Source organism: Caretta caretta, chromosome 3 (assembly GCF_965140235.1).
Source record: "Caretta caretta isolate rCarCar2 chromosome 3, rCarCar1.hap1, whole genome shotgun sequence".
NCBI lineage: Eukaryota > Metazoa > Chordata > Testudines > Cheloniidae > Caretta > Caretta caretta.
The window spans coordinates 110,777,626-110,803,852 of record NC_134208.1 but is presented as its reverse complement, the minus strand read 5'-3'; the positions used below and the strand labels follow the sequence as shown (position 1 = coordinate 110,803,852).

General features: G+C 40.9%; 1 protein-coding gene across 3 annotated transcripts in view; it reads right to left on the bottom strand.

The window, feature by feature from the left end:
* The window catches only part of UTRN (utrophin), a 577,632-nt gene that overhangs the window by 73,656 nt on the left and 477,749 nt on the right, over positions 1-26,227 (bottom strand). For all 3 annotated transcript variants that reach the window (XM_048844328.2, XM_048844327.2, XM_048844330.2), the window contains 4 exons: positions 23,210-23,295; positions 14,248-14,405; positions 10,563-10,729; positions 5,094-5,205 (listed from right to left, as the gene is read on the bottom strand). In XM_048844328.2, coding sequence (XP_048700285.2) covers positions 5,094-5,205; positions 10,563-10,729; positions 14,248-14,405; positions 23,210-23,295 — 523 coding nt within the window. The remainder of the gene's footprint in view (positions 1-5,093; positions 5,206-10,562; positions 10,730-14,247; positions 14,406-23,209; positions 23,296-26,227) is intronic.

Sequence of the window (26,227 nt, the reverse complement as noted above, 5' to 3'; positions counted from 1 at the left end):
GCAGTGCTGCCTTCAGTTTTTTGAGTTTAAAGGTTGATTTTCTTTTAAAATGTTTTCAGGTTTTGTGTGTAAAACATGCAGCTGTGAACACAAAATGCATAATTGCACATGGAATTTCTGCTGGTTTACTTTGCAGTTCTGTGCACAGTTACTTATTTTGTATATGCAACATGTTTTTTCTGAATCACAGATATAATTTTCAAAATATAGGTCGCAGTCAGCCAATTAACTGCTAGGGAAGATGAGACAGGAAAAATGGGGATGTAAAGAGAAAACTAATTACAGAATATGGAAAAAAACAGAACTGACTTAACAAAACTGTGATATAACATGAATATCAGCTTTCCTCAGAGTAGTTTCATTTATATAGCTACAGTATCTGGCATGCTAATTTACCAGCCCAATCCTACCATTAAAGTTTACAAAATTAATGAACTGAAATGTAATGTAACTCATGGCTATACCGCATGATAATGAACCACTAGTGCTACTCAATATCATTTGAATTCTGCTAATAGAGATGTACAGCATGCAAGGGGATGTTATACTAATAAGCCCACCTACTGCAGTAATGGAAAACAACCAAAATGTATCTAATGCTTTCTCACTCTGAGGATCCCCATAGGGTTCATGCATCAATATAAGAAATGAATGAAAGAAGGTCAGATTCAAACCTGAATTTTGTTCTTTGGGTTGTATATTCAAGGTATAGATGTTTGAACAGTTGTACTTAAGATGCAAATCCAAACACTATATCCTTTATTTTTGGTGATTTGAGAGTTCACACAGGTCACATATCAAATAAAAAAGCAAACTTTAGAAAACAAAAACTATACTACCATCCTCGTACCAGGAAAATAAGAGGTTACTCACCTTGTGCAAAAACTGTGATTCTTTCAGATGTTTCCCCCTCTATGGGTATTCCCCTTCAGGTGCACATATGCCTCTTGAGCACTTGATTGGATACTTTCCATTGGCCCACATATGCACCTTATAACTCCTCATGCTGGACACCGAAATTACATAGGGATGCACAGGCGAACTGCTCTCAGTTCCTTCTCCACCCGAACATCCCATAAAGAACTGTCCAAAGCACAGGGGAAGAAGGGCGGGTAATTGAATACCCATCCAGGCACACATCTCAAAAAACTGCAGTTACTGCATGAGATGAGTAATCTCTTCTTCGAGTACTGTCCCTATGGGTGCTCCACTTCAGGTGGCTTCCGAGCAGTATCCGAGGGAGGAGGGAGCTTCATAATTGAGTCTAGAACTGACGTTAAGTGCTTGGTACTGCAGTACTATCAGATCTGGCAGCATGGATCAATGCACAATGTTTAGAAAATGCATGTATTGATGTCCATATAGCAGCCCTACATAACTCAGACACTGCCATGTTCTTGAATAATGCTGCAAATGTTGCTTGTGAACAAGTACAATGTGCTATTGCCCTTCGGTGGCTGCATCATAACAAGTGGTAATACACCCAGATATCCATCTCAACAGTCTCTGAACAGAGATTGTGGCCCCTTTGAATCTATCTGCGAAGGAGATGAAAAGTTTAGGTGAACTTTCAAAATTGTTTCATACTACCTAAGTACAAAGATATGAAAACAGTTCTCTTGCAGACAGTTATGTGGTTTTGGAAAAAACACTGGTAGATTAATAGATTGGTTAAGAGGAAATTCTGACAGTCTCTTAGGTAAGAATTTAGGGTGCAGGCGTAAAGAGAGTTTGTCATTGAAGAACAGTGTAAAGGAGGCGGCGGATGGGATCTGCCATCAAGGCTCCAAACTCCCCGACCCTACAGGCCAATGTGATGGCTACTAAAAAAAGCCATCTTAATAGACAAATGGAGAGAGAGCAGATTGCCATTGGTTCGAATGGAGATCTCATAAGGTATTCTAGTACTAGGCTGTGGTCTCTAATCTGGGGACAGAGAGTCCCCAAACATTTAATAAACCAAGATGACATAGGGTGAGCAAATATGGAGAACCCTTTACTAGGGAATGAAAGGCTGATATTGTGGCCAAATGGACCTTAATTGAACTGACAACCTTATTTCTTAATTGAACTGACAACCTTAGATCCAACAGGTAATCCAGGATGATTGAGAATGGCACAACTTCAGGCAGACACCACCAATGGAAAAATCTTTTCATTTCTTCAGGTAAGTAATACAGGTTGACTCCTTTCCACTGTTTAGAGCAGTAGGATCCTAATCCTGTGAACCATGGAGGAACCACAACCTGAAGTGGAGAACCTGTAAGTGGGGGTGAAGCACATGACCCGCATCCTAGGAGAGGAGATAAGGACTGGTCAGAAGCTTGAACAGCCATTGAATACATAGACGAAACAGGTAAGGGTACCAAGCATGTACCAAGGACACCAGCCAGGTTGGTACTATAAGGGTAACTTGGCCTTGTCCTGCCTGAATTTATCACCCTTAGTATTAGCGGTATTGGGGGAAATGTATAAAACAGATCCTTCTTCCAAGACAGAAGACAGGTATCTCCCAAAGAGTGGTGCCCCAGATCCCTCTTGAGAAGAATAGAGGGCAATTCTTGTTCCTGGAGGTGGCGAAGAGATCCACTTCTGGAAGTATCCCTCTCTGAAATATATTGTGGAGAATTTGAGAGTCTAGCTTCCATTCATAGTCCTGCAAGAAGTCACTGCTGAGAATATCGGCTGTGGTGTTCCGATTTTCATGACAGGGTTGATGTCATGGTAGGCATCTACCATTGACCACCCAACCAGGAGAAGGAGTGGAGGAGGCTGTGATGGGTTCGGTCACAGAGACCCCCTTGGGACTGTCACCTGATGTGCTGAAACTACCTCTGAGCCAGTTTTCTTTGCCAGCTTGGGACTTTAGAACCTTGTCTTGTTGGGATAGACACACTAGCCTGCTGCAACGCAGACCCAGGGTCTGAACCACGCCCCCAAAGATGAAGACTAAACTGAAAACAGTTCAGCATGTACTGCTGTCTCTAGCACCCAGACATCCAGTTCCCAATGGGATCCAAACCCCAAATAAATCCCTTTTACTCTGTATAAAGCTTATACAGGGTAAATTCATAAATTGTCCGCCCTCTATAACACTGATAGAGTGTAATGCCCAGCTGTTTGCTCCCCCAGGTATTAATCACTTACTCTGGGTTTATTAATAAACAAAAGTGATTGCACTAAGTATAACAAGTAGGATTTAAGTGGTTTCAAGTAATAACAGACAAAGTAAGTTACGAAGCAAAATAAAACAAAACTAGGGGGGAAGGATAACTCAGTGGTTTGAGCATTGGCCTGCTAAACCCAGGGTTGTGAGTTCAATCCTTGAGGGGGCCATTTAGGAATCTTGGGCAAAAATTGGGGATTGGCCCTGCTTTGAGCAGGAGGTTGGACTAGATGACCTTCTGAGGTCCCTTCCAACCCTGATATTCTATGATTCTATGATTTCCTGAAATTTGGATCTAATGAGCTAATGCACCAGCTCCATAGGTTCATGGCTTGTTGATACAGAACATGCAGGATATATTGTCTTTCATGACCCAGACTGATATCCACCGATGAAAGGTAGGAAATGAAAACAGGCGTCCCTGACTTCCCTGAGTTCTAACAGATTGATGTGGAAATTGGTTTCCTGAGGTATCCATTTGTCCTGAGTCATGAGGTCATTGACATGAGCTCTCCATCCCAACAGTGATGTGTGTCTTGTCATAGTTACTCATGGAGCGGAGCGACAGAAATAAATGCCTTCACAGACACTGAGTTGATCTTTCCACCACTCACTCGGAGAGTATCTGTCATAGGCCTGTCCATGGAGCTTCTGTCTGTAGAATAGGTTGTTCTGAGCCAACCCAAGAAACAGCAGTTGAAGGTGTATATATCTTTCCCCCACCAGTAAAGTAGCCTTAGAGTTCTTTAGTGTGTACAAGGACTCATCCCTGGTCTCCAAGAAAAGCTTATGACCACTGAAGGGGAACAGTGTTCTAGTCTTCTTTCAGAAACCTTGAGAGTTGGAGTCATGACACCCTGCATGTAACTACAGCGGTGGAGATGGACCTTGCAGCAGCATCCAAGGATGCTTGAAGAGTGGCTCTGGCCAATAACTGATCCCCTGAAATGATGGACTGGATAACCCTAAACAAACTATTTTAGAAACTGTAAACAAGATAGCTAAGGCATGCTCAAGGTGAACATGTTAAGGCTCTATCTCAGGCTAAGATGGTTGAGAAGGGCAGTTCATCTGTGCATCCCTATATAGCCTTGGCATTCAGCACAAAGACACAGAGCACATGCATGGGCTGAACAGACACTGCTAACAAAATCTCTGATCAAGGGTTCAAGAGGCGCATGCACACTGAAGTGGAGCACTTATAAGGACACTATGCGAAGAATTACCAATTATTTTAGTTAAATTTCACAGAAAACACCTCGTAGAAACAGCCTTAATTGAGAATCCCATGACTACTTACATCAGCAAGAAGATGCACAGTTGTGGAAATTAATGATGGTTAGTTACTGCAAGGGGACTTTTCACATTGCTTTTTGGGGTGTCCTTATAAAAAATAAGCTAATTTTTTTCATTTCTCAGCAATGATCTAATTAAAAAATCCAAATAAATATTATGAATTCAGAGGAAAGGCTGGCATATTTCCAAACCAGATTTTGATAAAGTAGGCCAACTACTGGGCCTGGACAAATTTATCATGTACTTTGAAAAATACTGAAGTTTATTATGAGTACACAAATGTTTATAATGCAGTAGTAGCAAAGTGTATCCATCTAATCTAACAACACCTCTTCCATACAAATGCTTATGTATATTGTAGGTTTCTTCAATACTGTACATTTGTTTTACAAAAGAGAAATCTATCTATATTAGGACTATAGATTGCCACCCCTTATCTGAGAGCCTTCCCTGTAAAATCAATAACAAGAGCAAAGTCCCTAGTGGATTTCATGGGGAAATGCAGCAACACAAGCTATGGTAGAGTCTATACCAAAAGTAGGCAGCCTATTTAGCTGTCAAAGACTGTGCAAGAAAAACTAGACTAATGCAAAAATAATCTACTGGAAACAGTTAGTAAATCAGCACTCACAGGTATACAGTACTCCACCATTGGGTAATTTAATTTATGGCCCTTAGCTGTACGGCCAGAAAAGAAACAGCTCTGGCAGACATCATAGTTGAAATGTTTCAGGCTCCGGTACCTGTGGAGATATTAAGCAGAGTTATTAAGTCATTTACCGGAGCTTCCTAAATTTAAGTTCTATTATTTGCTTGCTATTAAATCTCATAAGGTAAATTAGCTTACTTTCTCTCTCTTTTGTGTTCTTAAAAAAGTGGAGAGGAAGTTGCTCTTTGAAATGGTGACAGCTCATTTGACTTGGATGCTCTGTAACAACAGCAGTGCAAGGGGGACACTGAGTTTGTGAAGCTAAGCTTAGAAACCACCATGTTTGTCTTCATAGATTAAATTGTGGGAGCATGGCTCATCTGCCTGATGTGGTTAAGTCACATCAGTTTCATAGCGAGCAGCAGACCAGAGAGTGATGCTGCCAGCATCACGTCCAACTGCCTTTGATTGTCCTAACCCGATAGATCAGGTACCCATTTTGCAGCTGGAGGAACTGGAGGTGGCCTTTCCATGTGAGATCAAGCAAGGTTTGAATCCACGATCTACCACTGAGCCACTGCATCTCTATAATACTGCCTGATATAAGACACATGTTTCAGCATACTGCTTCAGGATGTAGCCCATTGTCTGTGTATCATGTGACATGACACCTCAGAACAGAAAACCTTGCAGAACATGAATTCATATGCGGGGAGTAGAGGTTGGCTCTGGGAGGTATAATGTGAAAAAACAGAGTTTATAATTCTACAATTTAAATCCACTTTTAAAACTCGTGGTTGCTTGAACACATTTTTACAAAAATGTGCCTCAGCAATCCTTCTGTGAACATCCTCAATTTACCACCTTCCTGTGCATGGTAGAAATCTTTCCCTGTGTAGCAGCACAGCACAGAAACAACAGTTAGTAGAGACAGAAAAACACAGCAGTATCGCAGGGTTGGATTTAGGATCTGTGTAGAGCCCCATGCAAGAGCTTATGCATAAACTGCACCACTCTAGAATACAGGAAGACTCCTCTGACCCATAATTTCTCCCCCCCACCCAGTCTCCTTGCTTAAGGGGATCATATTTGCTATTGACCTATACAAGCAGCAAATTTCAGTGCCCCCCTCTACCCGATACCAACTCAGCTGCACTGCCCAGCAAATGTGGTGGTGAAGCTAAGGGTGCACAGCACGCACTCACTTCTGTATGCCTAGACCTAAGATCCAGGTAGCCCATATAGAAGTGTAAGGGGGTTCTTACCCTTACACCTCTGGGCAGGTGTGCAGCCTGGCTCAGATCTAGCCCCAGTTAGAGAGAGCAAATAAAAACAACCCCTCCAAAATATGTTGCATGTATTTAAACTGCACTTGCACATATGCTCTGGTATGTCTTGATTTCAGCTATCAGAACCGAGCAGGGGCTGCTTATGAGTGAGCCAATTTAGGCTTGCTTTGTGTGGCTTTGGTCTACAGAAGCCATGATGTTTTGTTGGAGGGATTTAACATTCTTTTCTTTTTTACTTCTATCTCAATTCTCGGAAGACTTCCAGCCCCACAATTTGCCAGAAGTTAAGGCTGTAGCAGGAAAGGTTGCCTTATCTTTTGGCCCAAGTCCCAAGAAATTAAAGGGAGTAGTGGAGCTGGAATCTGTGCTGTTGGGATTTTAGGGTAGTGACTTCCAGTAGCTAAAGCAGATTTAACTAAAAATGCTGAGTTACTGTGTACCAACATGTGAGAGAAAAACAGAATTATCCTCCAAGTAACTTTATGCAGTAGAAACTAGAATGGCTGACCGTGTGAGCACAAGGGCTCACCTTCTAGTTTACGTCTTATGTTCCTGAAAGGTCATGCTTCAGGGCTTTAGCCAAACACCTACATGGGTCGGGAAGGGATTCTCCCCTTACATTCCTTGTATTCTGGTGGGGAAAGGGTTTGCTCTCCTTCCTCTGAAGCATGGCTGGAGATGGGACATGGGATGGGGGTGGCCAGGGCTCTGAGGCGTCACTGAGCATCCCCTCTTTCAGATGCTTGACTGGCTGTTTCTTGCTCACATGCTCAAGGTCTCTCTGATTGCCATATGTGGGGTTGGGAAGGAATCTTCCCCCAGGTCAGATTGGCAGGGACCTTGTGGATTTTTTTGTCTTCCTCTACAATGTGAGAGTGCAGGTCGTTTGTCAAGATTATCTGTGTACATTGCACTTAATCATTCCCCTGCCATTGCAAGGGGCTCAGGAATTGGTGTGCCTCAGTCCCTCCTATTCTCTCCCTGTGGCACATAACAGCCTAGTCTCCTTTGGCCTATAATACTTGCGTCTAATTTCAGTTGCTGGGTTTAGTGCTCAGGTGGTGTTGGTGGCCTGTGATATACAGAAGTCAGACTAGGTGATCTGGTGGTTCCTTCTGGCCTTAAACTCTATGACTCTGACTCCACTCCCATGTGGGTGTCCAGGTCTTTGGGAGGGAGGGGCTCTTGCCCCTCTAGAGGAGTCTGAGCTACCTCCCTCATATGAGGTGTGATATGGGGCCTTGCCTTACCCCACTGGGGGTATCTGGTACTGCGCCTGGTATGTATGCAAATAATTCCCACTGGCTACCACCAGATTCAGATGAACAGAGGGAAGGTAGGGTAGGCAACCTTTGTTTTTTTATTATTAGCGTTAGAATGGACTCCTATGGGGAGTGTGAAGGGGTTGTAAAAGAAGATGAATGGCTCGTACATTTCAGCAACTGTCAGGTTGGCAGAATAAATGTATGTGTGGTAATGGGGCATACTGGGGCACTGCTGAAAGACGGAGTGGCATTTCCTGGCTTTCAGGCATTTGAATTTTGCTCAACGCAACGTTCACCAAGTGACCTTAATGCTGCATTAATGTAGTTTTTTGTCTTTGAACAGTATATACCTTTCTTAAAACTAACAGCTCAGAAAGACTAAAAGGCATTTGCTCTCAGGAAAACCAATGAAGCCCAACAAATTTTGGGTTAATAGGCCAAGCCATTTTGGAGACATGATGTCCAAAAAAAATTAGGGATTTTTTCAGAAGGTCAACAACAGGGAATTTTAAAAGAACACCGCCTTATGCATCCTGGCCACAAAATTTAAAAGCCTCTACTCTGATTTTTTCCAAAGTTCCTAAGTGAAAAAATAAAGGTATACTGGGATGAGATGTGATGTGAAATTTATGAGGAATTGGTTTCTATTTTGGGAAAGTTCTGGGGGTGGTGCTGAAAACTGAGCTCATAAAGGGAATTTCAAACTTCAACTGTTGAGCCACTACCTCATTTCAAACATTTTGATCTCATAGAGTAGTATAGGATAGTATATATCTATAGTATAGTATAGTCATAGTATAACCTTTCCTAAAGCTGGACAGTTCTAAAACATGTCAGATAGATTTGAATCTGCAATCGAGTAATTGCTTTAGTCACCTTACAGAGATTTTAATCCTACCCGTTTGGGCAATATTTAATGGAGAGAAAACCTAAGTGTTTTTTGTTTTGTGATGCATAAGAATGTGTTTGTGTATAATTTATAGATTTACTTTTAAGGTACACTGATGCAGCTGTTTATATGATTTATGCAGGGCCCCACATAAAATATGGCCAGTTAAATCACTCTTTGCCATGATGTTATATAAACCTCTGGCTGTGTTGTATAAACTGCAAAAAAAAGCTATTTCCCTGCCATCTTCCTGCTCTCAGCTTCTGTCTGTCTGCCCTTTTGACTTTCTTTTCCATCTCTGTTTTTTTTGTCTGTGTTTTTCCCATAGAGGGAGTTGAGTAAGATTCCTGCGTTTGGGCCTTTTATTGTTGCTCTTAAAAGGATAGAGGGAGAGGCAAAAAGAGGAGATTTTTTATAGTTCAAACGAGCACAAGAGTCACCTGTCCCACCAGACCTACTCTCAGAATGGGCTGAATTGTCTTGAAGGGGACATGAAGGAGAGTTGTAAGAGGCAGAAGCTGCCTTCTGTAGCTCTTAAATGTCACAGGTTACTTTCATGCACACAACAAGGTGAAGGGGAAGTGATATGAACCTCCTAAACCTTGCTCTGCTCTTGTATGCTTTTATATGCATGCTTTTATATTCCATAATTAGTTGTAACAGATTTAAAGTGTGGTCACCAGCCAATCCAAATCATAACATTTTTGGGACTAAGTTGGAGAATTTTCACTGTCTTTTTCTTTAAAAATTTCCCAGGCTTCTTTTGGACAGACATGGGAAGAGAGACCTAAGTTAGATTGTTTAGTGCTTTTGGAGAGAGATTGTACAGAAGACTTATCATAGCAATGTATTAATGCTCGAGCCAAAATGAAGAGAGATTGCAGCTTTAGGGTATTTCAATATTGGCTAGTGTCCATTACGTTGGCATGATTTGCTGGAGAGCATAATGCCAGACTCAGCGTAAAGTATAAACATGAACAAATATATATAAAACTTTCCAGCTGCTCAGTTCTATTTCTGATGTCTACAGAGTACATAAGCTTATTTATACTTCATTCACTGCCTATTTGCCCCCACTGATGCAAAGACACCTCTGTGACAGCATTTCTGGTATATGGGTCAATCACAGAGCCCTTTAGAGTCTATCAGCACCATCTGCAGGAGGTAGAAAAATAAACTAGCTCTGGGGACACAGCAATGAAATCCAGATATTGAGCAGCCTGAGGAGAGCAAGATGAACTCATCAGTCAGATGGGAGGGCAGTGGCAAAACAAAGAAGGGCAAGTAATTTGGCAGGAAGATATGATCTATTATATTAAGAAAAACCCATAACTAGGGCCCTACCAAATTCATGGTCCATTACGGTCAATTTCATGGCCATAGGATTTGAAAATTGGTAACTTTCACATTTTCAGATGTTTAAATCTGAAATTTCACGGTGTTGTAACCGTGGGGGGTCCCAACCCAAAAGGAGATGGGTGTGTGTGTCACAAACCTGTTGTAGGGGGGTCATGGGATTGCCACCCTCACTTCTGTGCTGTCTTCAGAGCTGGACAGAGTGGGAATGAGGGGGTGCAGAACTATCGGCAGCCAGGAGAGATACCCAAGAGCAGCCCTGCAGGGAAAGAGCAAGTCCTGTCCTGCCCCAGCCCTTTGCTGGGGCGCTCCCAGCAGCACAGGGAAGATACAATCAACTCTACAAGCGTCCTCCAGCTGCAGGAAACTCTGGGGCTCCTGCCCAGTCCCAGAGCATCCTGCAGCAGGTGGAGGCACCTGGAGGTGGGTCTAGTCTCCCCCCCCCCCCCCCCCCCGAGCAGCTGTGCAGGGGTATGGACAAGTCCTGTTGACTCCTGTCCCTCCCCAGCCCAGCCAGAGCTAGGAGGCCCCCTTGCTGGGGTGCTCCTAGGAACAAGGGGACATCAGATTTCATGGGGAAAAGCTTATTTCATGGCCCTGAAATTGGTAGGGCTCTACCCATAAAACTCTGTACCAATTCCACTCTTCTTACCTAAAGCCAACAATTGGACATTCCTTGCAGATGTTGCACTTGGCCTGGTGTTTTGCTGTTTCTGCAGCTGCCACTCGGTGTAGAACTGGTAGCCATACCATAGACTGTGGCTCCAAACGCATCCAGTCTATAAACTGCTTTACGCTAATTTCCGGCTTATTGTGATTCTGGTGAAGGAAAACCAAAACACAACAATAAAACGTAAAACACAAGATTTTTTTTTTCATTACTCTATTTTAAAACCAAAAATCAACCCAGCTGTAGGCACTGCACAAAAAACCCAACAATATAATTATAAATATGAGAAATAAGACAGCCTTCATTAAATTTCAAGCAAAGAAACAAATAAGGTGAGCCTGTAAAAAAGGAGGAAAAAAGCCAAAAAGGGTAATAAATATGGGGCTACCAGTGACCCATACTAAAAATTATCTTTGAAATAGAAGCTGTTAGAAGGAATTGGAAAGTCAAGGGAAAGAAAGATCTGCACTGACAGGCTACTTTTAGAAAAGGCACCCTTGCCTGCTGACGTAAGATGCGGCAACAGGCCACCTAAAAAGCATAAAGTATTTGAGTGTAATTACTCATTGCGGTGAGGCTAAAGGAAGCGATAGCAATGTTGGCTATTTTTTTTAAAAAGTCCTAAACATCGCAGAATTTAAATTAACATGTACACAAATCTAATATAAATAATAATTTAAAGTAAATCTATAGGCAACCACATTATCATCACACTTGTTCCATGGCAAGCAAACATGTTTGTGCAGTTTGAATATGCTGAAACCAGTGGAGAAACCTTGATAAAATGGAAATATATTAATCATATTTGATGATCATAAGGACATGTGCTATTGTTCTGAGTTCCTGGCAAGATAAATAAGACACAGCCTAAAAAACATCAATGGTAAGCAGTAATGCATGACCAAAAGTGACTCATTGCACAAATGAATCCCTCCCAGTAAGTGGTAACACCAAGGAAGACAGTAATAATGAGCTCTACCCATCAGCAAGACATTTGTTTTCACAGAACTAAGGACACCATAGCTCTGACACATCCAACTGAAAATATCATCCAAGCACTCCTCTAGAGCAGAGGCTTAACTGGCAGGGTCCACCTGACAAGAGAGATGTAACTCTATCGTCAACAACATAATGATACCCTAGTGTGTGTTTAAAGATTATCTTGCCAGGAGGCATTATGCATACACTGAATATCACGGGATATGAGATAGATCCTTGAGGGACAGAACATCAAATACCTTATTGGTGACACACAAAAAGTCTGTCACCAACAATTGAATCCTCTCTTCTAGATAGGACTTGAACCACTTCAGGCCAGGACCAGAAACACGAGCAATATCTCATATTTACTGAAGCAGTAGTACGAAAGCTTAGGAGAGGTCTAGAAGGGCCAACCTGCAAACTGACCTTGATCTTAATCTGGCAAATTACTCATGAACCTAATTCATAGATTCCAAAGCCAGAAGGGATCATTGCTATTGTCTAGTCTGACCTGTATAACACAGGTGATAGAACCTCCCCAAAATAATTCCTAATAAACATGGTCTTAATTCCAAAGGAAGACCAGAACCCAGATTGGAAACTACCACTTATCTCTTATAAAAACAGTTTATACCACTCAATCTTTCTGAGCGCCGAACTAACAAGGGAATAAAGCACAAAGATCACTGAAAAAAATCCCAGATGCCGCAATAAGGAAAGGTAAAAGAAGAGATGTTGCCCCTCTTCCACGGAAGTCTTCTAACATTCTCTTTTGTAGGATTTAACAAAGTCACAATACTATTAAATGTCTGACATTTCACTTATAGAGATTAATTTATATACAGCATAGTGACTTTTTATTCCCTATCTGATTCTTAGCATTGCTCAAAGACAGCCACATTCACAAAAATAATATATGCAACCAACGTAATTATCACTACAAAACAGCTAGAGCCTTGGGCATCCTTTACAAATTCAAAATTTGGTTGTGTTCCATTAGAACGTCTTCTCTTTCCTCCTATCTTCCCTAAAAAGACAGACATCCCCTGCAGTCTAATCAACAGCCTGCATACAGCTGAACTGCAGTCCTGTACTATGATCTGTCTGTTGCATAAAGACTCCAGACATATAAATGACTATGTTGCAAACATTGTGAAATTGCCAGCTCCCTTGTAAAAAAACTAACACTAAGTCATCTCCTGATGTGTAGGATCAAAATTACTAACATCACTCCCCTGAACGGCTGAGATGAAGCCTTGTTCCAACAGAAGAAAGTGTGTTGTACCCACAATATAAGGCTGCCCAGAAAATGTAACGCAGGGTAAGTAATTGCTACTATCAGTTTTAACAGGGCTGAAAGCTGCCAAGACTGCCATAAGCTTAAGGGTTTTAAGATACTTTCAGATGCACTCAGAATAATTTATTTTCCTGCACTGATATGTCATTCACTGGAATTACCTTTTACCAAAATCCTCAGCTTCTTGTTTTCCAGAGCATGCAGGTCTCTGAATAAAACTTAACTGATGAATTATGTTTTTAAACACCCACCTGTTTATTTTGTATATGCCTTTTAAAAGTGGAGATCAGGAGCATACTGTACTTGTGAGAGGAAGGATTGTCCATTGGTCAGGGCACTAACTTAGGACTTGGGAAACAGAGTTCAATTCCCTTCTCTGCCACAGACTGTGTGATTCTGGGTGAGTGACTAAGCTTCTCTATGCCTCAATTCCCCATCTGTAAAACTGGGATAATAGTACTTCCCTACCTCTTCAGGGTGGTGTGAGGATAAATACATGAAAGACTGAAGTGCTTTGAGATCTACTGATGAAAATTGCTATATAAGAGGTATTATTATTATTTTCAGTATGGCCATTATCCAAATACAACACTAGTCATTAATTTGACTCATTTTACATACAACCCACAAAGAGAAAACAAAAACCTTTTAAAGAAATTTCAGACGTCTTGGATGGTTTTGACACAACAAATCCTGCATCTTGGCAGGGGGTTAGACTAGTTGACCCTTGCGATCTCTTCTAACTCTGTTCTATGATTTGTGTGAAAGACAGACAGAGAAGAGTCATGGTTACCACCTTAAAACAGGTTTTAAACGTTTTATCACTATGGACTGGGCATACTCTGTCTTTTTTCTTTACTACAAGAACAATAAAAACAATCCTTACATTATAGTTTTGCCATTAATGGGAGCTATAGGTGTCACTGAAAATCACACCAGTTATTGAAGTATGTAAATGTGGATTCAGCTTTCTGCCTTTATAAATCCAAGTTTAAAAATTTTGACCTATAGCTGAATTACTTTAGAGTGAATAAAAATGTGTAAAATTATTTTTTCACATCTGTAATATGTATTTCTTAATATAGCTCTAATGCATAATTGTTTTTTAGGGTGATCCAGTCTATTCCTTGAAACCATTTACATATTTTAACTCTTGATCTGCCTTCTGTTGGTCTTCCATGAAAGAGCTGCATTTAATACTCATTCTAATTACATATTTGGATATACAGTGTGCCTTTTATTATTTTTACACTTTACTATGAAGAGACTGTCTGCTAATGCCACAGTTGATTTTGACCTAAATAAAGTTTCTGAATTTATAAGGAGGTACAAAACAAAAAAAAATACAGCTGACGCATTTCATACATAAAGAAAGGGTGTTGAGCTTACCTGCTGGAAGCAGCTACGAACACTGGGTTCAATATTACTGCCACCAAAAGCTGCTACTTCTCCAAGCTGCCGGGGGATCTGGATGGCATCATGAAGCAGAAGGCCAAGCTGCCTCTGGTCACACATTTCTGTAGGCCCTGCCACTTCCTTAAAGAGATCTGCAATACAGACAATAGTCGATGGCTCATATGGGAAAGTCATTTTAGTCTCAGTCTGGTCTTTTTTCTTTTTCTAATTTATTTGTCAGCACTTCAGCTCTATGGGTTTTATAATATTTCCTATTCCAAATGTAACTACGATGGGTTTGATTCTCCCATGGCTTACAACCGTCTTATCTTAGTGTAAATCAATTAACTTCAATAGTGTTTTTCCTGATTTACACTGATGTAAATGAGGATAGAATCAGACCCAGTAAGTGTAGTTTATGCTGCTTATTTTAATATTCTTTACAACAAGAAGTGAAATAAGCACTACCGTATCATAGCTCCCGATTTACAATCAATTAACTATCTGATAAAAATGTGGGAAATACCACAAAACAAAATAATATAGGATTAAAATAAGACATTATATTATATTTATTTTTGCAACTTATAAAGTTTTCTGTGTTAACACAAGTATGATAACTGACAACATTTTATGCTAAAACTTGAGCTATCAGTAGATAGGAATGGGATAGAAGAAAATTTGCATCTGAACTGAGAGATATCAGACATGGTACATACAAAAGTTGAAAGATTTGAGAATCAGCCAACCGGTCACTGATCTATCTACAGCTACTTATGCTACATCCCTGGATAATCACATCCTTCCACGCACTTTCCCTTCGCTGGTCCCTCCTTTCCTGCAGCACATGTCAACCCCTGGAGCATAACTAGAAGTATTGGGATGATATTAAGAAAAGAAAAATTGAGGCTGAAAAAGATCAGGAATACAGTTCCTGATAATGAGACCTATTGGACATTGGAATAGTTTTTCAAGGGAAATGTTGGAAGCCACTTGAATCATTTAAAATCAGGCAAGACAAGCTTTGTAGAATAGTTTGTAGGCAACAATTTTGCACTGACTACTGAATATGGATTAGATGCAAATCAAACAGGTCTCTTTGGGGGGGAAGGGATAACTCAGTGGTTTGAGCTTTGGCCTGCTAAACTCAGGGTTGTGAGTGCAATCCTTGAGGGGGCCATTTAGGGGATCTGGGGCAAAAACATTGGGGATTGGTCCGGCTTTGAGCAGGGGGTTGAACTAGATGACCTCCTGAGGTCCCTTCCAACCCTGATATTCTATGAATCTTCCGTTTCTCACTTCTATAAAGTCCAACCACTCAGGAGACAATTGCATTAGTTAGAGGTTTCTGCCTAAATGATCAGCAACTAAATAGATAAAAGGGTGGCCATTTAAACAATTATTAAAAACTTTAGCTGTTGAGATTAATGGAGCAGTGAAAAAAATCTAAGAGCTGTTTTTCCAGGGTGCTGACTGGAGTCTCAGGAAGACAGTAGTGCAGCAATTTATATTCACGCGAAAGGTTTTTTTTGACAGTTAAGAAGTCAAAGGGTTAAATCCTGGACCTCGTGAAGTCAATGGAGATTTTGCCTCCTCTGTTGCAAAATGAGGTCTTTCATACTTTTTAATTAAAGAATCTATTTGTACAGTTTTCCATATATTGCACCTCTTATCATAACACACGTGTTGTTTAAGAATGAGTATAGTTAAAAAAACCCATCTGACTACATTTCTGAGGGAGAAGCCGGCAGAATCTGTAAGTGTAAGCACTTTGCATAAAAATTGGGCACAGATGTTTTTTGGTATGGTGGTTGGGGGGTCATAAGAGGAATTTCACAAAAGGGACATCTGGGTTATCAACTGCATTTTGGCAATTTTGACGTATTTCTTGCTGGTTTTGGCACCCTCGTCATAGGCTTTCAGAGTCCTGGGCAGTTTTCTAGGGAACAGCAGTTGGAGTCATTTTTGTAGCAACTACGGGTCACCTTTGCAGAGCTGATAGGAGGACAGAGCTACCCCTCTGAGGTGTTTCTGCTGCTCTCTGTGCATAATAAAAGTTGATGCAAACGCAGGCACAAGGGCTCGGCAGTCACTGTGACGGGGAGAAAGGTGGAAGAGCACATCTTCTCAAGTCCTAACCCTTCCATTGATGATGGGGGTAAAAAGATGAGTTAAGAGGGGTTAGGGGGAGAGAAAGGTGATCAGCTGATGGTGATCTAGGTAGGAGGGTTTTTTTGTTTGTTTGTTTGTTTGTTTTTTGCAAAAGGGATTTGTTTAAATCATTCACAATCCCTCCCTGTGAATTACTAACCCAGAGAGACTAACTGTGCTGGGGCCAAGTGCAGAGAGAAGTCGGGGGCACCCAGCACCAGCAGCTTGACTGTGTTCTGCAGGGGAAAGGAACCTCCTGAATCAAGAATACAATAAGCCAAAGCTCCAGCACTTTCTGACCAACTGACTTCAACTAGCCTAGAAACAGGAACCCTGGCAGGTGAAGAGGCTGGCGGTGGCTCTGATACTGAGGGGGAGCGGCAGGGGACAACATGTTGATAGCAGCTCTGATGGGGAACACGCGGTGTCTGTTACTTTCGTAGCGGAACCCATCAATCACTCACTGAGGATTCCACAACCCATAGACTCCAAGAAATCGTCTACAAGTTGAAACCAGTAAGTAGTTTAAATTCAGGGGGAAAAAAAAGAAAGAAAAAAAAAAGGTTCCCCTTCATCAAGATGGGCAGGACAGGTGCGATGGGGGAGCTGCGAGCTTAGACATATTAGAGGTATGGGGGACCCTAATCTAATACTCCCAAATTCCTGAGAATGCACACACATTCTGATAAATACAATTCTGTGTCATTCAGATTCATAGATATTTAGGTCAGAAGGGACCATTATAATCATCTAGTCTGACCTCCTGCACAATGCAGGCCACAGAATTTCACCCACCCACTCCTGCGAAAAACCTCTCACCTATGTCTGAGCTATTGAAGTCCTCAAATCCTGGTATAAAGATTTCAAGGAGCAGAGAATCCTCCAGCGAGTGACCCGGGCCCCATGCTACAGAGGAAGGCGAAAAACCTCCAGGGCCTCTTCCAATCTGCCCTGGAGGAAAATTCCTTCCCAACCCCAGATATGGCGATCAGCTGAACCCTGAGCATATGGGCAAGATTCACCAGCCAGATACTACAGAAAATTCTTTCCTGGGTGGCTCAGATCCCATCCTATCACAGGCCATTAGGCCTATTTACCATGAATATTTAATTACCAAAACCATGTTATCCCATCATACCATCTCCTCCGTAATCTTATCGAGTTTAATCTTAAAGCAAGATAGATCTTTTGCCCCCACTGCTTCCCTTGGATCTTGCTTATTGGAAGAAGAGTCTTTGAAGAAATATGACCACAGGTTGGTAACTACAATGCACACTAGGCAGTGCAGGAAAGTTTGTTCAACACTTTCCTGCACTGTTTGTTCCCAGTAAAAATTCCACCACAAGCGTGTTGTCTGTGTCTTTTGCTGGCAAAGACTGCTGAGCCACCAAATTACATTTTAGCGCTGTCAAACCAGAGCCATTCAAGCAGCTACAAAGAGCCCAGTGACAGAGACTCCATAATTACAATGAAATATGACCTTAATTAGAAGCATAAACAGAGAAAAAATGTATTTAAGACTAATTTCATTTGTTCATGCTGATTGTCTCAGAAATGGGGTCTATTTTCCCCACCTAAAAATAAAATGCAGTACTAGCAGTTCCAATCCTTACGAAGGATGAGAGGTCATGGGGTTGATTCTCCCACAGTTGAACTGGAAAGTCAATTTTCCAGGGTCTTGTACATTTCTTGAAAACTGAGTTACTCAACCAAAAGTAGAGATCTTTCAATGAACAGTCTTCCTCATGGCATCCCAAATCCTTCAGGTCCTGAGTCCTGGATGGCATCGTCCCAAAAGCCAAGGAAACAGTAAATTTGAGATGTTTTCTGTCAGTCTCAAAGCTTGTTTTAATTGCCATTCACACTCATATCCTGGGGATGAGTTCCAGATTCAGTGCCAGAGTTCAATAAATAATTTAAAACATCATTTATTCAAGTAAATTTACCTTTGTTTTCTGCTTATGAATTATAAGCAAGCAGAATGGGCTTTTCTTGAATGTATTTGTTATTTGAATTTTGCCAATTGTTTTCAATTGTGGATTGATTGCAAACAATTTTCTGTGACTACCTGATCATCATTCTTCAAGTTATGTTTCTTAGTTGTGACAGGTCAGATAAGTCACATAGTAGTGCATCTGTTTCCTGTCTGGAAGACTGTGAAAGAACTCAGTCATGAATAATCACGTGTGAATTTAAACTTTAGTTTCTGTGAATACTTACATATGACTTTGAAGTTTGCTTTCCAAGAGTACTTGTGCCAGTAGAACTAAATAACTCACAAATGGCCTATTTTTTCTGCAGTATAAATGATGTTATGTAACTAATTGATAGTAATGACACTGTATAAAAGAACTGACAATAATAATAGAAAGAATTGTAGAAAGAATAGTAAATATGGCAGGCGACCAGCTTGACTTAACAGTGAAATCCTTGCTGATCTTCAACACAGAAAAGAACCTTACAAGAAATGGAAGATTGGCCAGATGACCAGGGAGGAGTATAAATTTATTGCTCAGGCATGCAGGAGTGAAATCAGGAAGGCCAAATCACACTTGGAGTTGCAGCTAGCAAGAGATGTTAAGAGCAACAAGAAGGGTTTCTTCAGGTATGTTAGCAACAAGAAGAAAGTCAAGGAAAGTGTGGGCCGCTTACTGAATGAGGGAGGCAACCTAGTGACAGAGGATGTGGAAAAAGCTAATGTACTCAATCCTTTTTTTGCCTCCGTCTTCACAAACAAGTATGGGCTGCACAGCATGGGGAGGAGGTGACCAGCCCTCTGTGGAGAAAGAAGTGGTCTGGGACTATTTAGAAAAGCTGTACGAGCACAAGTCCATGGGGCTGGATGCGCTGCACCTGAGGGTGCTAAAGGAGTTGGTGGATGTGATTGCAGAGCCATTGGCCATTATCTTTGAAAACTCAGGGCGATCTGGGGAGGTCCTGGATGACTGGAAAAAGGCTAATGTAATGCCCATCCTTAAAAAAGGGAAGGAGGAGGATCCGGGGAACTACAGGCCAGTCAGCCTCACCTCAGTCCCTGGAAAAATCATGGAGCAGGTCCTCAAGGAATCAATTCTGAAGCACTTAGAGGAGAGGAAAGTGATCAGGAACAGTCAGCATGGATTCACCAAGGACAAGTCATGCCTGACTAATCTAATTGCCTTCTATGATGAGAAAACTGGCTCTGTGAATGAGGGGAAAAGCAGTGGACATGTTATTCCTTGACTTTAGCAAAGCGTTTGATATGGTCTCCCACAGTATTCTTGCCAGCAAGTTAAAGAAGTATGAGCTGGATGAATGGACTATAAGGTGGACAGAAAGCTGGCTAGAAATTGTCGGGCTCAATGGATAGTGATCAATGGCTCCATGTCTAGTTGGCAGTTGTTATCAAGCAGAGTGCCCCATGGGTCAGTCCGGGGGCCGCCGTTTTTTTTTTTCAATATCTTCATTAATGATCTGGAGGATGGCGTGGACTGTACCCCCAGCAAGTTTGCAGATGACACTAAAGTGGGAGAAGAGGTAGATACCCTGGAGGGTAGGGATAGGATACAGAGGGACCTAGACAAATTAGAGGATTGGGCCAAAAGAAATCTGATGAGGTTCAACAAAGACAAGTGCAGAGTCCTGCACTTAGGACGGAAGAATCCCATGCACTGCTACAGACTAGGGACCGAATGCCTCGGCAGCAGTTCTCCAGAAACATTCCTAGGGGTTACAGTGGATGAGAAGCTGGATATGAGTCAACAGTGTGCCCTTGTTGGCAAGAAGGCCAATAGCATTTTGGGATGTATAAGTAGGGGCATTGCCAGCAGATAGAGGGACGTGATCGTTCCCCCCATTCGACATTGGTGAGGCCTCATCTGGAGTATTGTGTCCAGTTTCAGGCCCCACACTACAAGAAGGACGTGGAAAAATTGGAAAGTGTCCAGTGGAGGGCAACAAAAATGATTAGGGGACTGGAACACATGACTTATGAGGAGAGGCTGAGGGAACTGGGATTGTTTAGTCAGCAGAAGAGAAGAATGAGGGGGATTTGATAGCTGCTTTCAACTACCTGAAAGGGGGTTCCAAAGAGGATGGCTCTAGACTGGTTCTCAGTGGTAGCAGATGACAGAACAAGGAGTAATGGTCTCAAGTTGCAGTGGGGGAGGTTTAGGTTGGATATTAGGAAAAACTTTTTCACTAGGAGGGTGGTGAAGCACTGGAATGCGTTACCTAGGGAGGTGGTGGAATCTCCTTCCTTTGAGGTTTTTAAGGTCAGGCTTGACAAAGCCCTGGCTGGGATGATTTAGCTGGGGATTGGTCCAGCTTTGAGCAGGGGGTTGGACTAGATGACCTCCTGAGGTCCCTCCCAACCCTGATAGTCTAGGATTCTCTGATTTTAATAGTAATGAACAACAGGCATTTTGTTTATTCTGTTCTTAATATTTCAGAATTAGACTAGGTTATACAGTTATTAAAGCAACTAATAAACATTTTAACACATTCATTAACTCTTTGTTTGCTGTATACCTCTAGTCTACAGCTCAGGAAAGCACTTAAGCATGTTCTTAACTCTACCTCTATTCAAGAAACCACATAGGCAAGTGCTTAAAGTTAAGCATAAGGATTTTCCTGAATGGGGATGCTTTCTTGAACTGGGGCTTTAAGTGTGTACTCTTTTCTTAATACAACTAGGAATTTTATTTGATCTAGCTTCTTCCTTATATCACCTACACAAATCTGCAGTCTTACAAAGATGACTGGGAAGCAGTTTAATTATATCAGGAATTGCTTCACCAAAACATGTTTTCAGAATGCATCTGAGTCAAAGTATTCCTAACTGTATGGGACATGAACTTGGCTTTGTGTGGTAGATAAACAGACAAACTAATAAGGTAAATGGAAGAATAGCCCAGGGGGAAATTGTTCTTCATTTCCCATAAAACCAACTTGCCAAAAGCAGAGCAACAGAGGAAGATGCTACTAACAATCTGTGTTGCTTTGAGACAATCTGACCACATCAGATAACACTTCCACCCCTCTAAAGAAAAGTCTTGTATTGTCACAAGCTCTGGAGGTTCATCAGGAGGTGGACACTAAAGCTGACAATTATGAATGTCAAAACCTGACATACTGAAAAAGAACTGAATATAGAAATTAAAATATAAAAAGATATTTTATGTTAAGTGACAGAGTAACTGTTGAAGTCCTAAAGAAACAGATCAGGAAGCTATTTAGATATTTAAAGTCTCTTTGATACAATAAGTTTTAGAATTGAACTTGTGATTGTCTTAGTACACAAATCTTCTGAGACAAGTAAGTTAACCTTTTGTGCCCCCAAAAACCAGAACTCTTCACTTTAATTTGTTTCTGAAGAGTGCTGTAAACTTGTAAGTCAATTATGCAAATTTGTACTGGCGGTCAATTGCCACTTTTGTTTTATATTAGAAATAATTGCTGAAGTTTACCTTCACCTAGCCAATTTACTATTCAACTTAAAAGTTTGTATTTAGTCTCTACAGGAATATTTGATCAACAAGGTCTATTTTACATTGTTGAGGGCAATTTTGAGTTTGGAAAAAAAAAATCAACCTCTGTGAAGTTTTCCTAATATTTTGGTTGGTTCTTACCATTTTATCAAGGGAACCTAACCTTTAGATCCTACAATCAGCTTTTCATTTTTCACAAATCCCATTCTGCCACCTTATTATGAATTTTGATTAGTTGTATAGAGACTCAGCCCTCCCCCTTGTTCATGAAAACAAAGACCAATTCATATGAACTAAATCATGCTAGGGAATAAAAAAATGCACAACATGCTGCGGAGAGACTATGACTGTACAAAACCACAGATGTTGAAATTGGCCCCAAGTCACAAGATTTTTGCTAATTTAGCCATGGTAATCAACAGTTTACATAAAAGTGCTCTTTTTAAAAGCCAGGAATATATTCCCAAAGAGCTCCACAGTTTTCTTTGAAAGGTATAACAAATATTCTCTCTATATACTATTACTTACTTCTGTTTCTGCGAAATGTGTCAGACTGCTACTCCCATAAAAACGAACTTTAAGTTCCATAAGTCCATACTGTATTATTAGCCCTCCCCTAGGACTGCACTAGTCCTTTGTTCTGAATTACTCATAAGGTACTGTACAGTAGAATGTCACTCTATGTTTCTGCAAATATTTTTGCTAAATGTTGCTATTTTACTAAAGGTTTCCAAAATGTCCAACATCCTCAATATTTTCAAAATATCTAAATCAATACAACTTCATGCCTTTGTTCTATTACATTGGGCAAGGTTTTAGCAGGAAGTTCAGATGATGGAGCAGTATCTGCAAAGTGGCAGTCATCCTTCCTCAAACAGACCCATTTAATGCTGCTGCTGTATGTTGGTATATTTCCTCGCAGCAGTTTATCGAACCTATGCACTTGTTCCTATCAACTCTGACTTGTTTGATTTTTCCGTAAACTGAACAGATGAATGTTGCACCATTTTGTTAAACGGGTAAAGGATCATTCCAAATATACGTAAAACAAGACATTTTTCTGGCTTCTCTATAGAAACCATGTACAACTACTTAATCCCACTTTACCATATGATGTAACTGCATAATTTACAAGTCACGGCATAAAATCTACTTGCCCACACTTTACCCCAATGACCAATGACAGTGAAAAAGCTCATGTTATTCTACTATCTCATCCAAAAATATTTCTTATCCTGGGCAAGAGGATGATTTTGCTTTTGTTTAAATCATGACTCAGTGTCTTTTAATATAAAAAGTACAGATTCACACATTTTATGAAAGAAGTTCTTACTTACATCTGTACTTTTCTTCTAGAAGACCCTTGGAAAGAGACATCAACCCAATCTTCAGGGACTGGACTCTGATTTTTCCTGTCCGACCCCTGAAATTGCACAAAACTATTAGAGAGCTTAAATACAGTTAATATTATAGTATAGGTTCATTTCAAATTGAAAACACCTAGCAAGTTATACAAACTATACCTAAATTCTTTAAACAAGATACTTCAGGTCTTTAGAACAGATAATCACATTAAGGGAATTCTCCTTCACAAAAACTAAACTTGGGTACACGTCATCTTAACATTTCACATTACCCCCAAAATGATGAAATTTAGCACTATAAAAATCATAGCCTTATTTGATAAATGTGATCTACACAACAAAAAGTACACACCAGCAGACAGGTGGGAAGCACACTGCACAGTGAGAGATGGGGTCTGTAAAATGAAGCTGAGCTCTTGTACTGTACAGATTCATTAATGTTTTTTACCCACTGTGCTTCATCTTTCTTTTTAAAACATTTTGGTGTATCGATGCACCAGTCCATAAACAGCTGAATGTAAATGCTAATTAGAGAATGTGGAGCTGTTCGCAATATGACTTCAGACTCATGCTGTCTGACATTTTAAAAAATATCAGGATACACACTGAGCTCCAAACGATACAATTTTAAACCCATAAGCAAAATGCAGTTCATAATTGGTACTAATGTGATAAAGTCAGGAAATGGAGAGAAAGGACCATCATTTAAGAAAATTCAAAAACTGCACTAATTAAGGACTTGCTGATTTTTGCCTTTACTAATGACCCTTCCAACGCTGAAAAATATGCACATGCTTCATTTCTGACATGGTGTGCATGAGAGGAGTTGTTAAAGCAACACACACGTTTTTGTTTTCAAATAAACAAACAAAAAATGTTTTGAACCAAAAAGTGAAACAAATGGGAAATTTGTCAAAACCAGAACTGTTCACAGGAAAGGATCGATTTTGATAAATTGTTACTTTCTACTTCAAAAAATGTTGTCAAAAAATTCTGGACCAATTCCAGTCTCAATCTCCGCTCCCAGGCTCCTAGTCCAATTTCAGAATCCCCCATTCACCCGATTCTTTGTCCTCATCCCTGTTATTAACCGATGCCAGTTCTTCCCCCGATATACCAGCTCCTTGTCAGATCTACCTTCCCTTCCCCATCAATACCTTCCCTACTGGTTCTCTGTCCCAGCCTCTTTGCCCAGCCAGACCAAGTGTTTCTCTTGGCTCCTCATCCAGTCTCAGTCTCCTCGCCATCTACTGGCTCACATTCCCATACAGCGCATTTTCCTCCCCAGTCCCCTTGACCAACCAGTCCTAATCTTCCTTCTTGCTCTTAGCCTTAATCTCTACCCATCCAAATCCCCAAGACAATTTCTCTCCCCCTTTTTCTTGCCAGCCTCCAATCCTAGTCCCCCTATCTGGGCTCTTTGTCTCAATCTACTCCTCCCAAACCCCAAACGTGCTCATTGCCTTAATCTACTCACACAGTCCCTCAAACACAGGGTGGAAGAGGAAGCTGCCTGATTTGAATGCAGAGGGATAAAGAACCTCTCTTCCGCCTCTGCATTTGAATCAGGAAGCTTCTTCCTCTATGCTACCAGGACCTGGACCTGACACAGCACATATTAGCCCAGAGCTGCAACTACAGGTTAAGTCCCGCTCAGCCTAGGATGAAGAATGCCCAGTACACAGAGCATCTTTGGGGAATTTAGCTGTTAAAATATAAAAAGTTTGCACTGAGCATGTGCAAAATGCAATTTTGCACAGGCCTATAAATTGGCCATATTTGGGTGCATTTTTACAGGCATAGGAAACCAAACATCCCTAACCCCAAAGCCACACCTCTCGTCACCTTCAAGTCCCTACTTCAAAGCATGGAGATGCTAGAGCTTTCCAAAGAAAAGGTCACCAGAATTTTTTAGGCTGGGCAAAACAAGGTATTTTTCCTGGCCTCATTTTCTCAGAAACAGCTGAACCATTTTCACTGTTATTTTCAAAAAAATTCACACTTAGCATGGAAAATTTTAGCCCAAACAGTTGAATTTTTGCCAAAGTTATAAACAGCTGAAAACAGGTTCCTATAATGAGAAGTGGATAATCTTAATAGGGCGCAGTGCTACCAGCCTGACCTATCATTTGAACGCAACACTCGAGAGTCTAACGTCACTATACTGATCTAACGACATTTGGTATGACACAACTCAGATGCATCATCATAAAGATTACATGGACAAGACAATGTAATTTACTGTGCACCTATCACTGCAGCAACTCAAAGTCATGATTTGTTTGTTACTTCACTGTGGGATCCAAATTGAGAAGAGTCCATAAAACCATTATAAGATATGTTGGAGCAAAGTTGCCAGTTCTTGATTAAAAGAGCACAATATGTGAGCCAGCAGGAAGACTGGAATTTGCTGCCATTTGACCTAATTTCAAGTAAAAAATGGGACAAGATAAAAAATTATAGTAAATACAACATCTATGAATGGATCACTGGCAATTTTACAACAACAAAGCCATGATTCTTTGTAGGAGGAGCAAACCACAAATGAAAGATAATGAGGTGGCTCTAGGAGAACAGCTTTGAGTCTTACAGAAAAGCTTGGGTCTATAACATTGCCTAGCATACACATCACAGACAATTGGACACACAGAACGCAAGACAAAAAGCACACCCAGCCTTTCAAACAGGCATTTATACAGAAAAGACCCCTCACTTCAGGAGACCTTGACATTTGAAAAGATTAAATTTCCCTCCAAAATACAACAACCTGATAAAGTAGTTACAAAACCAGCGGAAAACCCATACAAGTTTCCCTATGGACACTATGTGGTTCATTTAGGGTTCTTTGAATTACTTTCAGATAAAAAGAATGGGTCATCGACCACCATAGGGAAACACACTATACACCACATATTGTGTTCACCTTAACACAGGTGAAGCAACTGCTTCGGGGGGGTACTATATTTTACTGTAATCTATAAGCTTGTTAGC